The 14,570-nt window shown below is 43.5% G+C and overlaps 1 protein-coding gene across 2 annotated transcripts in view; it reads right to left on the bottom strand.

Moving 5' to 3' along the window:
- AFAP1 (actin filament associated protein 1) overlaps window positions 1-14,570 on the bottom strand; it is a 148,399-nt gene that overhangs the window by 56,345 nt on the left and 77,484 nt on the right. For both annotated transcript variants that reach the window (XM_029235883.1, XM_029235882.1), the window contains exons 5-6: window positions 13,281-13,492; window positions 9,287-9,466 (exon numbers count right to left, since the gene is read on the bottom strand). In XM_029235883.1, the coding sequence (XP_029091716.1) occupies window positions 9,287-9,466; window positions 13,281-13,492 (392 nt within the window). The remainder of the gene's footprint in view (window positions 1-9,286; window positions 9,467-13,280; window positions 13,493-14,570) is intronic.

A 14,570-nucleotide genomic window follows, 5' to 3' on the forward strand; every position in this document is an offset into this window, starting at 1 on the left:
AGGGGCAGCACATGGTATCTTGACTTCTGGTTGCCACAAAGAAAGGCACGCAGGCCACCACTCTCACCTTGACAACAAAAACAAGGTGGGTGAGCTCTAAAAAAATTCAGAGAGAATTTTTCAGAGGAGCAGAGAGAATACCCCAGCAAACCAAAGAGCTGGCCAGCATCAGGCCAAAAAGAAAACCAAGCTGGTCCAGAAAGCTAGCATGTGTCTGTAGCACACAGAGACCTCCAGACTTCCACCATAGCTCAGAACCTAAACCACGCTGATGGAAAATTCCAGATCCAGCTCTGAAACCATGTGAAGGCAATAGCAAAGTGAATCAAAGTAAAGCTGCAGCCCAGTCCAGATCTGCCTCAACTAGTGAGACGGAGGCAGCCCACCTATGAGCAGCAGATGGGGGAAGGGGCACACCCTTTTCTGGAGGGAACAGTAATTACTTCAGTCTCTACTGTTCTTTTACACAAAGCAGATGGAATACAATGTAAACTCATGAGACAAATTCAATAGAAACAGTCCTAGAGATGATCCAAACATCAGAATTACAAAACACTTTAAAATAACTATGATAGGAAGTCAAAATGGATTGTGAAAAAGGCATTAAGACATGTGTGAAGAGATACAGAATTTCAGAAGAGAGATGGAAACTATTTTTTTTAAAAAAGCAAAAGAAAAATGCTAGAAATGAAAAATAGGATGTCACAAAAGAATAATTCATAAGATGGGCTTAAGGGCACACTGGACACAGAAGAGGAAAGGACCAGTAAACTTGAGGATGGGTAAATCTAAAGTATCCACCCAAACTGAAACATACGGAAGAGTGAAGAAAAACAGAACAGAGAATCCAAAATCCATGGGATATTCCAAATGACCTAACATGTACCAACAAATTTTAAAAGGAGAGGAGAGAAAAAATGAGCCAGAAAAATATTTGAAAAGATAATGGCCAAAAATGGTCCAAAACCAACGAAAGACATCAACCCACAGAATAAAAAAAAGCTCTGAGAAAGATAAAAACCTATAGAGCCACACCCAGATACCTCACAGTCAAGTGCTGAAAACCAAAGATTAAAAAAGCAAATCTTAAAGGGAGCCATGAAAAAAAAAAAATGACACGTCACATTCAAAGGCACAATTGATACAAGTGATGGCTAACTTCTCACCAAAAGTTAAGGTGAAATAAAGACATTTCTAGTCAAAGCTGAAAGGAGAAGAAAAAAACAAACAAACAAAAAGCTGAAAGGAGTTATTTCCAGAAGGTCTGCTCTATAAGAAATCATTTTATTTCATTAATTTCTTTAGGGTGAAAGGAAATGATGACACTACATGGAGGCCCTTCTTCAGGAAGGAACAAAGTAAGGGGAGACGCCTGGGAGAGTACGAAAGACCTTTCTTGGGACTTCCCTGGCAGTCCAGTGGTTAAGACTCTTCCACTGCAGGGGGCGCAGGTTTGACCTCTGGTCGGGGAACTAAGATCAACCTTTCTTCAAGGACACACAGGGTCAGGTTCTATGAGCTAAAGTGTACAATAAACTTGTTTGTGATCCTCCTTGAGAACTCTGGCAAAACCACAACGATAGTCTCCTAGCACATTAAATCATGCTGAAAACTCTTTTCAACTGTATTCCTCTAAAACTGCTTGAAACCAGGAGGTGCTGTAAAACCCCTACATTACCCAGCAGGGAATGGGGGGAAAAGCAAGAAAAGGACAGATGCAATTTACCAAGATCAGCATTAGGACTCTCACGGATTCTCATTAGAAAAGGACAGGGGTGACTACAGTGCAGCCAATTGCCCTTAAACATTCTCTTTGGCATAGGTCTTTAAGAGTTGTTTTGGGATGTTTATTAATTTATTTGCAGCAGGGGATACGGCAGATGACTGGCACATGGCTTCCTCCCTATGGGCACACAGGAAGATGTTTCCCAGACTCCCTGCAGGTCTGGGCAAAGGGGGGTGGGAGGAAGGGCTGTGAACACTTGTAGCTCTGGCCCCTAAAAACATCCTGCTGTCATCTTGATTCCCAAACAGATTTCAACAGGAGCTCGTATGTTTATTAACACCACCAATAACAGCAGCTTGCACCTACATACGTGCTCATACAGGCGAGGTGCTCTTCTAAACACTTTATATCTTAACATGGTTGCAGCCTCACAACCCTAAAAAGCAGACACTACTTTCAACCCCTCGCATTTTCATAGATGAGAAAACTGAGGCACGGAGAAGTCAAGTAGCTCATCTAAGACACTCAGCGAGTGACTGGCGGGGCTGAGGTCAGACTCCAGTCTGAGCTCTAGCGACACTGTCTTTCTACACAGTGCTGGCTCACCACCTTCTCCTTCCCGGCTCCTTTATATTTATTATAATGAATTTCAGAAGCAGTTATAAGAGTCAAATAAAACTTTAGTGAAAATGGCTGTGGAATGCCATTTGCCTTAACAGCCTATCTGCCTGCAGAAACACTTACTTGCTCTCAAATGCTCTCTTCCATGAGGACTTTTATCCAAGTGGAAATGAGCAGGCTGAGCTAGAGCTGTGATTACCAAACCTGGCTTGGCCTCGGGCATCAGGAGGTTCCTTAAAAATAGATTTCTGAGCAGAATATCTACAAAAAGGGCAAAGGATATAAACAGACAGTTCACGGAAACAGTAATACAGCCGTAGGCTCCTGAACCCTATAAAAAGATGCTCAATGTCACTCATAATGAGAGAAATGCAGATTAAAACTAGATGAGATATCATTTTCCCTTATCAGGCTGGCAAAAAATTCAAAAGTTGATAACGCAGGCTGCTGGCAGGACAGTAGCGGGAAAAGGCACTCACATGCTTTTGGGAGGAAAAGGCACTCACACACCGCTGGGGGGAAACGCACTGTTGGTGGGAAGGGAAACTGGTAAACCTACGAAGTGATTCAACTGTATCTCAAGATTCCAATTGCTTATAACCTTCATGCAAACAATTCCTCGTTTGGAAATACAGTGTACAGACTAGCAAAACTGTGAGATGATGTGGGTACAGGATTAACATTATAGAGCTCCCTGTCACACCACAAGAATGACAGCAACCCCATCTCCACAAATAGAAGATAAGATTTTTTTAAAGTATATTCTATTTATAAAATGAAATGCTATGCATTGTAAAAGGGAAAAAGTGCTCTATCCTCTAACTTGGAGAAAAAAAGTCTCCAAGATACTCTATTTAGGAAAAAAAACCAAGGTGCAGAACCTTGTTTCTGCACCCTTTTTATGAGGGTGGGGGGACGGGTATTGAAATTTGCATTTCTATTTGCTGCATAGGTACAAAGAAACTCAAAGGAGACATACAAAGTGATTGCTCTCACACACTGCTGGTAGAACGACAACTGTACGAACGACCCTGGAGGACAATTTGCGAGGCTCTGGTAATGCTGAAGGTGTGCACATATCAACACCAGCAATTCCAACATACGGTCTCCATCCTAGAGAAACCAGGACACCGAGACCAGGTGACCCGCACGAGAATGCTCACTGAACACTGCCCGTGACAGTGAGAGGGTGCAAGCAAATGAGGGAAAACAGCTGGCTGCAGAACACGTGCAGTTTGAAGCCATTTCCGTGGAAATTTTAAACATGAAAAATAACGTCATTTCGTGTTTATGAGGACAGACATTGTAAGTAAAAAGTATTTCTAAAGTATACCTAGATAATAATCAAGACCAAATTCAAAGATACAAGTAACCTTGGAAGACGGAGAGAATTTTTATTTTTAATGATTAACATCTTTACTAATGATAAAGCCCTTATAAATGGTTCAAAAAGAATAAAAAGACACAATCGAGGGAGAGAGAATTAATAGGGCAGGCATGTTTCAATTACACCTGTGGCTTTTTGGATCTTAAAAAGGGTAAAAGATATAGAGTAAAAAGAAAAAAAGTTCTTAGGTCCCAAATGAATCTAATCATTAGGGATTAGGATTGTTTTTTTGTTTATTGGGTTTTTTTTTTAAATTTCCAGTTGATTCTGATAAGGCAGCCAATCTAACAACAATATCTGGATGAAACTAAACGAAAACGTCTCAGGTCTCTGCTGATTTTAAAAAATTAAAATTCTGTAACTGATTGAAAGCAGTTTTGTCATCAGACTTCCATTTCTAATCAAGACTTCTTAGGTTCTTCTATTACAATATGCAATGGAAGTAAAGCACAAACATTAAGTGGAGTAATTAATCAAGTTAAACCCTTTAGAAAAAGATAATTTACCAAGTATTTACTTCTTTTTAAAGCAATATCAGCAAATGCTAAAAAGTTTTTGCAGTTAAGCTCCCATTGACAGAGTCATCATTCTATAATTAGCTAAGGGCCTGTGACCTGTATCTCACATCTGCTGAAATAAGGTGTAAGACTATTCCACCCCGTCAGCACCTGACATCTTGAAAAAGTTTTGTCTTTGTCTATTTGTGAGCTGCACTGTCCGCTCATTCCTATTTCCCAGTGAAACAGTAAAACCCAGTGAACGCTAGATGACTTCATGTTAGGCCAATATCATTAACAAGGGAGCTGCTCTCTAGTACGCATAAAATACTCAACAAACTGTGAGAACACATGGAAAAGAGAAGAAAGCTTAGGTTTCAGTGTCCTTTCTTGGGTTCTCCACTAGGGAACAGGTAAACACAAAAATGCAGAAGGCCGGATACAGGTAACCAAGACTAGGACCAGGTGAAGAAAACAGAATCACATATAAGGCTCCTCGTTTACTTCCTCATTCTCTCCCTCCTTACTGAAGGAATGGTGCTAAGAACCTAGAAGTGAGGAATAAAAAGACAGAATGGCAAATTGTCAAGACGGCCCAGCAGACTGAAAATGAAAATGACACCAGGAAATTCAGAGGTCAACTCCTGGCCCCATCACTGGCTGATCACTGTGACATCCCGTCTACCTGGGACTTGGTATCTCACCTGTGAAATGAAATGGCCAATAGTAACACCTTTTTCAGGCAGCAGTTTTGAGGATTAAGAGATAATCATGATGGAAAAGTACTTTGGTAACACCAGTGGTTGACATGTAACGTATTAAGATTCTGTGTCTGGAAGGCTAAGCAAATTCAGCAGCAGAAACTCCTGATCACAGGACTCCCATTAAAAAAAAAAAAAATGCTCTGCTCCATCTCCCAAATTACAGAGATGAGAAAAGCCACATCTATGTGTTCTGCCCCAACAGAAACCATCATTGCTGTCATCACAGAGTCTGACCCTTATACTTTCCTGGGGGACGAGAGGGAAGTGAGGCTCAAAGTTTAAAGGATGCTGGCATGTTACAAGAACCATTGTTATAAAATGTCTCATCAGGCTTTCCCACCCACTCCCAACCGGTTTTTCAAAGCAAGTACTAGCAGGCAATGATGGACTAGAAGGTTTGGACCAATTCTCCTGATAAAGACAATGAGGAAAGCAAGATGAAATAAACACAGCATCTTCCTAAGAGCAAGAAAGAGCTATTATCATAGTGTGGAATTACCTGGTCATGATCCAGAAGTATATGGGAATCCGGAGAAGTAGCCCAGCAGCCGGGACTGCCTTTGATACCCCCCAGAGGAGGTAGCCAAGAAGCTAGGTAGCACTCTGACAGCTCTGGCGGAATAGGGACCGAAAGCTGGAGTCCAGGGCTCGCCAAGGATGAGGCCCCTGGCAAAACCCTCACGCTTAATATTAGGGCCCCAAGATTAGTAGCTGGAGTAAGACTGTAATAAAAATAAGCCTGCCCGGGCTTCCCTGATGGCGCAGTGTTGAGAGTCCGCCTGCCGATGCAGGGGACACAGGTTTGTGCCCCGGTCTGGGAAGATCCCACATGCCGCGGAGCGGCTGGGCCCGTGAGCCATGGCCGCTGAGCCTGCGCGTCCGGAGCCTGTGCTCCGCAACGGGAGAGGCCACAACAGTGAGAGGCCCGCGTACCGCAAAAAAAAATAATAAATAAGGCTGCCCTTGAATGGACTGCAGGCTGACTTCAAGTCACCTGGATGGCTCTGAAAATCTCAAGCTCTGAAATTAAATTAAACTGATTTTGGAGACCTACTGCCCCCTCCAACATGTGGCACAGGCAAATGCTCTTGGATAGAAAAAAGCACTGTGCTGAGAATCAAATTATTTCTATAAGGACAACTAGACACCCACAAGAAAAAGAATGAAACTGGACCCCTACCTCACACTACAAGCAAACACTACATCAAAATGGATCACAGACTATATTTATGAGCTAATACTATAAGGCTATTACAAGAAAATACAGGTGTAAATCTTAAGGCCTAGGATTAAACAATGGCTTCTTAGAAATGACACAAAAAGCACTAAAAAGGAACGAGATATTAATCCATATGCAACATGGATGAACCTTGAGAACATTATGCTAAGTAAAAGAAGACAGTCACCAGAGGACATATGTTGTATGAGTGCGTTGGCAAATCTGTAGGGACAGAAAGCAGATGAGTGGTTGTCTCGGGCTGGGGCTGGGGGAAATGACTGCTAGCATAGTGAGGACAGCTCTTCTCTTTGGGTTCACAAAAATGTTCTGAAATTAGATTATGGTGATAGTTGCACAACTCCGTGAATATACTAAAAACCACTGAATCATATGTTAAAAGGATGAACTGCATGAAATGTGAATTATGCTTCAATAAGCTGTTATTAAAAATGATTATAATATTTTTTCCAAATATAATGCCCAGCATGATCATTAGATAACCTGGCATGCAAGAAGACAAAATGACATGAACAAGAAAAGGCACACCAGATAACAGAACCAGGTCCAAACTCAACCAAAACCACTGTCAAAACAATTATGTCTGTTATGTGCTTGTTATTGGAGAGAAAAGCCAAGCAAACATTCCTAAAAAGAAACAACCAGAAATTCAAGAACTGGAAACTACCATAAACAAAATTAAGAATCCAGTGAACGGGAACAAACTTAATAGCAGATTAGATCCAGCTAAAGAGAGACATAGTGAGCTGGAAAGTAACAAGAAAAAATTAACCAGACTAAAGGGAAATAAAGGATAGTAAAACACGAAGAGAAGATAAAAGTGGAATATAGTGAAAAAGTCTAACATATATTTAAATTAGTTGGGGGAGAGGAGGAAATGGGCAAAGTTATATTTTAAGGGAAATGGCTGAAAATTTTTTCTAAAACAGAAAAATACCAATCCACAGATTTAAAAATCTCAGGGAATCCCAAGCAGAATAAATAAAAAAGAATTGACATCCACACACAATAAAGTGAAACCAGAAAATCAAAGTAAAAGAGAAAGCTCTATCCTCCTTGGAGAAATGTCTATTTAGGTCTTCTGCCCATTTTTGGATTGGGTTGTTTGTTTTTTGGATATTGAGCTGCATGAGCTGCTTGTATACTTTGGAGCTTAATCCTTTGTCAGTTGCTTCATTTGCAAATATTTCCTCCCATTCTGAGGGTTGTCTTTTCGTCTTGGTTATGGTTTCCTTTGCTGTGCAAAAGCTTTTAAGTTTCATTAGGTCCCATTTGTTTATTTTTGGTTTTATTTCCATTTCTCTAGGAGGTGGATCAAAAAGGATCTTGCTGTGATTTATGTCATAGAGTGTTCTGCCTGTGTCTTCCTCTAAGAGTTTTATAGTGTCTTGCCTTACATTTAGGCCTTCAGTACATTTTGAGTTTATTTTTGTGTATGGTGTTAGGGAGTGTTCTAACTTCATTCTTTCACATGTAGCTGTCCAGTTCCAGCACCACTTATTGAAGAGGCTGTCTTTTCTCTACGGTATATTCTTGCCTCCTTTATCAAAGATAATGTGACCATATGTGCGTGGGTTTATCTCTGGGCTTTCTATCCTGTTCCATTGATCTATATTTCTGTTTTTGTGCCAGTACCATACTGTCTTGATTACTGTAGCTTTGTAGACATTTCTCCAAAGAAGATATACAGATTGCCAACAAACACATGAAAGGATGCTCAACGTCACTAATCATTAGAGAAATGCAAATTGAAACTACAATGAGATATCATCTCACACTGGCCAGAATGGCCATCATCAAAATATCTACAAACAATAAATGCTGGAGAGGGTGTGGAGAGAAGGGAACCCTCTTGCACTGGGAATGTAAACTGATACAGCCACTATGGAGAACAGTATGGAGGTTCCTTAAAAAACTAAAAATAGGGCTTCCCTGGTGGCGCAGTGGTTGAGAGTCCGCCTGCCGACACAGAGGACGTAGGTTCGTTCCCCCGTCCGGGAAGATCCCACATGCCGCGGAGTGGCTGGGCCCGTGAGCCATGCCCGCTGAGCCTGCGCGTCCGGAGCCTGTGCCCCGCAACGGGAGAGGCCACAACAGTGAGAGGCCCACGTAACGCAAAGAAAAAAAAAACTAAAAATAGAACTACCATATGACCCAGCAATCCCACTACTGGGCATATACCATGAGAAAACCATAATTTAAAAAGTCATGTACCACAATGTTCATTGTAGCACTATTTACAATATCCAGGACATGGAAGCAACCTAAGTGTCCATCGATAGATGAATGGATAAAGAAGATGTGGCACGTATATACAATGGAATATTACTCAGCCATAAAAAGAAACGAAACTGATTTATTTGTAGTGAGGTGGATAGACCTAGAGTCTGTCATACACAGTGAAGTAAGTCAGAAAGAGAAAAACAAATACCGTATGCTAACACATATATATGGAATCTAAAAAAAAAAAGGTTCTGAAGAACCTAGGGGCAGGACAGGAATAAAGAAACAGACGTAGAGAACGGGCTTGAGGACACAGGGAGGAGGAAGGGTAAGCTGTGACAAAGTGAGAGAGTGACATGGACATATATACACTACCAAATGTAAAATAGATAGCTAGTGGGAAGCAGCCGCATAGCACAGGGAGATCAGCTCGGTGCTCTGTGACCACCTAGAGGGGCGGGATAGGGAGGGCGGGAGGGAGACACAAGAGGGAGGAGATATGGGGATATATGTATACGTACAGCTGATTCACTTTGTTATACAGCAGCAACTAACACAACAATGTAAAGCAATTATACTCCAATAAAGATGTTAAAAAAAAAAAAAGAAACCTCTAGAAGCAGCCTGTAAACAGGGGGTATATTGCCTTTTGAAGACAAAATTTAAAGTGATTAACCTCAAAGTAATCAGAATATCCCACTATCAAAGACAAAACTATTCAGGTTAATCCATTGTTCACCTACGCTTGGCAAAAAGTACAAATTCAATAAAACAGATCTCAGAAAGAGGTTTGGGAAAGAAAACGTCTCAGAAACAAAAGCAACAAGTTACCTTCAGCCATTGTTCGGCCTGCTCCTTGCTCTGGACAGCAAGAACAAGTGGGTCTGTTCCCTGCTGAGTAATTTTCAATTCGTGCTTCTTCTTTTTGCTGTCTTTTGGGATGTATGTAATGTTGCAACCTTGAAGCGGCAGTTCCATCTGGGGCTGCTGGTCCTTGGAACTTTTGTAGCACTGCATTGGACAGGAGAAATCAAAGTTAGGCTGTAAGGAAGTCCAAGCAGAAACACTGATAAGACTCCGGCACAATGAAAACAGGAGTACTGGCGAAGCACCTGGAGGTCCGACTGAAGGGTGGAGATACTCAGAGATTGGAAGAGCGACCTGCAGACACTGGGACTCACATACAGAGCACCGCTCCACACCAGCACCTCCCCTCCACGTGCGTGCAAAAACATCTGCTCATTAATTCAGCAGAATTTACCAAGCACCCAGGAGATGACTCGGTGGGAAACAAAGTCCCTGCTCTGATGGAGCTTATGTTCTAGTGGAGCTTCCCCATTAAGTGACACGAAGATACTAGATTTGCTGAAATGGCACTGCCGCCCTATTGGCAGACAGGACCTTGGATACTTTACTCCACAACCTATGTTGTTTGGTGTCCTCCTATCCCATCCCTATCCTCCTTCTGAAAGACAGGTGAATGATTTTATGAAGAGTATACATATCAACATATAACGGACAAAAATGTCTGCAAAGCTGTGCTTTCTGGTTGAGTAGAGGGTCCGAAACGCACGCTGCTCCGTCTGCATCACTGACATTCGCCCTAGAGCTTTCAGTGCTGTGGGGACACGGACACTGAGTTCCCATCACTCCCGCTTGATCTAGACCTCTCAAACCAGATCTTTGTCCAAAGGCTTCCCCTCCTGCCCAGGGTTCACTGCATTACTGGGGACCAAAAGCACAGCCCGTAATGGCAATACGTGCTCTAAGAGTTCAGGCATCTGGGTCTCAGCTCTGCTACTAATTTAATCTGGGTTCCCACGAGTCGTTTAAGCCTTCTGAGCCTGCTTCCTTTTTTGTGAAATGATTTATTGCTGTTTTTATTATTATTTTATTGAATTACATTATTATTAAATAATTAGCAATAATAGCAGTGGCTACCAAATATTGAGCGTCTGCCTTATGTGAGGCATTTCATACATCTCATTTAATCGTCACGTTTGTCCATTTTGCAGATTAGGAAATTGAGGTTCTGGTGGTTGGGAAACTAGTCCAAAATCAGGCATCCTGAACAGTGGCAGAGCCAGGGCTCTAGCCCCAAACTTTGTGAGTGCAGAGCCTGCACCCAGGACCCTAATCCATCTACTGACGAAGGAATGAATGAACAGATACTTCTTTTCAGAAATGACTTCTAGAGCCCTTTCCTGTTTTACAGTTCTAAGACCTTGGCTCCTAAATGGCACAGGTATGGAAGATACCCACTTTTTTAAGAAGTAAAACTGATGGCCACCCTGCCTAAAAAGGAAGAAAAAAATACACCAAAAACAACTAATCTCAGGTTGCTATGAATGTTTACCATTTACCAGACTTTTCACATTCTCGGTATGTGCAAAAAAAAAAAGTGAAAAGGAAACTAACAGTAGAAGGAATTGGAAAGGAAATTTTTTTTTTTTTAATTAAATGAATTTATTTATTTATTTTTGGCTGTGTTGGGTCTTCGTTGCTGCGCGCGGGCTTTCTCTAGCTGTGGCGAGCAGGGACTCCTCTTCGTTGTGGTGCGTGGGCTTCTCATTGCGGTGGCTTCTCTTGTTGGGGCGCACGGGCTCTACGCTCGCGGGCTTCAACAGTTGTGGTGCTTGGGCCTCAGTAGTTGTGGCTCGCGGGCTCTAGAGCACAGGCTCAGTAGTTGTGGCGCACGGGCTTAGTTGCTCCGCGGCATGTGGGATCTTCCTGGACCAGGGCTCGAACCCGTGTCTCCTGAATTGGCAGGCGGATTCTTAACTACTGCACCACCAGGGAAGTCGCAGGAAATTTTATAGCTTATATTTTTGCTTAAGTTAAACACTTCAAAATGGACGTGTTATCAGTAATACCATACAGTAACGTCTGGAGCTCCCTGCAGGTTGGATTCCCAGGGAAGATGACTGTAAAACAGAGCAGCACACGGGATATTTATTAAGGGGCATTTATTTAAGAGCTATACCTGTATGAGGACAGGGACTGGGTAGAGGAAGAAGGTAAGCTTCAGTGCAGTCCAAATACAAGGCCCTGAAGAACCGCACGGGAGCTCTGGAGCTGGACCGCGCCTGCAGGCTGGTCCCACGAGGCAGGGCATTCACACTCAGGCATCACAGGGGATGCAGACGCCCTGGGAAGGGATGTGACCTTGGGTAGCTGTCTGCCGGCAGCCGTCCCCACAAGTGAGGGAACTGAAGGGGTCTGGGCACACGATAGTGTCCATCAGAGAGCTGCCTGGGCATAGAAACGAACAGGTTCTGGAAGGCTACACAAAACAGCTGGTCATGGTGGTGCCTGTGTGAAGACAGGCCAGGAGCACTTAGGGGAAGAGGCCGGCTTTCTGTTCTGTCGATTTTTTTTTTTCACCATCAACAGGGGTCATTTGGGTGGTTGGATCATAGGTCATTTCTGAACGAAAAACTGCTTCGTAATGAAACTTTGATTCTGCATTTCATCAAAGACGGTGCTTTCACATGGTTTACCATTAATCTCTTCTTAAATATTTACGACTCCTCTAAATGGCAGGCATTATCATCCCGGTTTGGAAGATGGGAAACCCGGTAGGTGATGCAAGAAACAGAAGATGAGGAGGGAGGGAGGGAGGAGACGAGAGCGGGGGTGGTGGAGCGGGGGCCAGGCAGAGGGTCCGACGTCCGCTGACCCTACCCTCCACCACAAGCTGCCCACAGCGCGTTTTACATGAGAGTCGACTGTATAGTTTTAAAATGTTTATATAATATATCCACTTCTTGCAGCCATTATGTCAGATTGTAAATACGGACCATATTCATCTTTTTTTTCTTTCGTTCTTTACTTTACAATTCCCCCATGGCATCATCATTTTTGGCATATTCTAAATTTGGGAGAAATTCAGGCCACACATGTGGAAAAAACATGTACTTGCGCTGTTTAAAAAAAAAAATTTTTTTAACAAAACCATTAATTAAAAAACATACAATGTCCTAAGAATCTAGTAAATCAGATTCCCATAATTCACAGATGAGACTATTTTTTTAAAAGGGGGTTATCTGCTCCACTGAAAAGTGAGTTACAGAATCATACATTCTCATGCGTTCTGTTTTAATATACTTTTGAGTGATTTTTTTTCCCCAAGGTTAATCTGAAGGGAAAACAAAATACAATAACACACTCTTAACATTCACAATGCCAATAACCAGCCATGGTTTCTACAGCTGGGAAAGAAGGAGGAGGGACAGACGGTGTGTCTCAAAGGCTCTTGCTTCCTTACTGGGTTCCCTGGTAGACTAGCGCCTACAGCAAAGGGTCTCTGTCCTCCTGTCTCCATTCCTGTTACTTACTCTGTCTTTCTATTCTGCCTCCCTGAGTTACAAGAAAAGAAAAAAAAGAGTCAGCCTTTTGCTTTCCAAAAGAATTTCCTTTCCTGGGCACTCTCCCCCAGACCTTGCCTGGTCTGCCCGGCCCACTTCGATGACCTGGCTTTGAGGAATTCACTGACTCACTACAAATGAGAAAATCCACCCTGCGACCTCTGGCAAGTTAAAGCAGCGTGCATTTCCACTGACATGAACCGCAGACGCTGGCTCCAGACGGGGATGGTTTTGCCCGCTGGTTGCTTCAGGGGGGCTGGCGAAACCAACAGCGTTAAAGCCATGGTAGCCTCGGCCAGGGCTCAATGACGGCCCATCACGGGCCAGCCCTTGACCGCTGTTCCCTCTCCCTCCCGCCGATGTTACCGCCACCCACCTGGGTGTACATTCCACCCAGTTAGACGGCCGACCACATCTTACCGACTCTACACAAGAGCAACCAAGTCGCAAGGCTTTACCAGTAGTTTGGTGTCTTTGATGACGCAGAGTAACTTGGTCCACTGCCCGAAGCGTTTCTTCCGCAGCAGGAAGGCACAGATCTTGGCGTCCTTTACCAGGTCCATGGAGGCCTCCTCCGAGGGCCACTGGTGCCGCGTTTTCTTCCCCTTTCCGTCTTCCTCCTCTTCGTCGTATGATTCGTAAGAGCTACTCATTGCATCTGAGTCATAATCTGTCAAAAGTAAGAAATAAAAGTAAAAAACCTGGTTACAAAAGCCTTATCTTGAGGACCACCTACGGGCTGCAGGGTACATTATTATATTCATAAACGAGAAAGAGGCTTCTGCCTTCGAGTAACTGGGGAAACGTTAGTTAGCAAAAACAGGGAAAAATAACTACGGCTTGGGCAGCGGAAACTCAACGAAGAGTTTTCAACTGAAGTGACTAAGAATGCCATATTTACAAAAACCACTTCTGGACTCTTCTATACGGGCCCAGCACCTGCAGACCCTACGTTGTCGAATCCTTGCTGCGTTCTTGCCGGGCACCATGACCCCCATCTCGCAGAGAGTTTCGCCAAAGAAAACTCCCACCCACACCTTCACGTTAAAGTCCTTTCAAGTCTGCAATGTCCTCTTCCTTCCTGGCATCGCCACACGCACAAACCCTTCCTAAGGTTCGAGATCCAACCCAAGGCCACCCCTCTCCTTCAGGTCATCCGTGGGATTTTCAGAAAGGTTCACACCTCCTTCTGGCTCTGCCATGCACCAACACTTAAATACCAGGTTGTCTGTAGTCTCCCAGCTAGATCCCACTTTCCCTTACCTCGGGGTCTCACACGCTGCTCTCACCCAGGCTTCGCACTCATCCCACTCAGACTCCTGCCTTTGCCTGGACACGTGCTCTCATCACTCAGGACTTAACTTACAGCACCTCCTCCCTGAAGCCCTCCCTGGATCACCAGCACTGACTGCTATAGACTGAATTGGGTGCCCCCCAAATTCACGTGTTGAAGCTCAAACCCCAGTGTGACTGTATTTGGCAACAGGACTTTTAGGAGGTAATTACGGTTAAATGAGGTCGTAATCCCCTTAGAAGAAAAGAAAGAGGGAGATCCCGCACTCTCTCCCTGCCGTGTGAGGACACGGGGCGAAGGCGGATGTACATAAGCCAGGAAGAGAGCCCTCACCACAGGCTGACCATGCCAGAGCCCTGATCGTGGGCTTCCAGCCTCTAGAACTCAGAAAATAAATGCCTACTGTTTTATCACCCAGTCTATGCTATTTTGTTACGGCAGCCAGAGCTAAGAC

Source organism: Monodon monoceros, unplaced genomic scaffold (genome assembly GCF_005190385.1).
Source record: "Monodon monoceros isolate NGI ecotype Baffin Bay Population unplaced genomic scaffold, NGI_Narwhal_1 Super_Scaffold_20, whole genome shotgun sequence".
NCBI classification, from domain to species: domain Eukaryota; kingdom Metazoa; phylum Chordata; class Mammalia; order Artiodactyla; family Monodontidae; genus Monodon; species Monodon monoceros.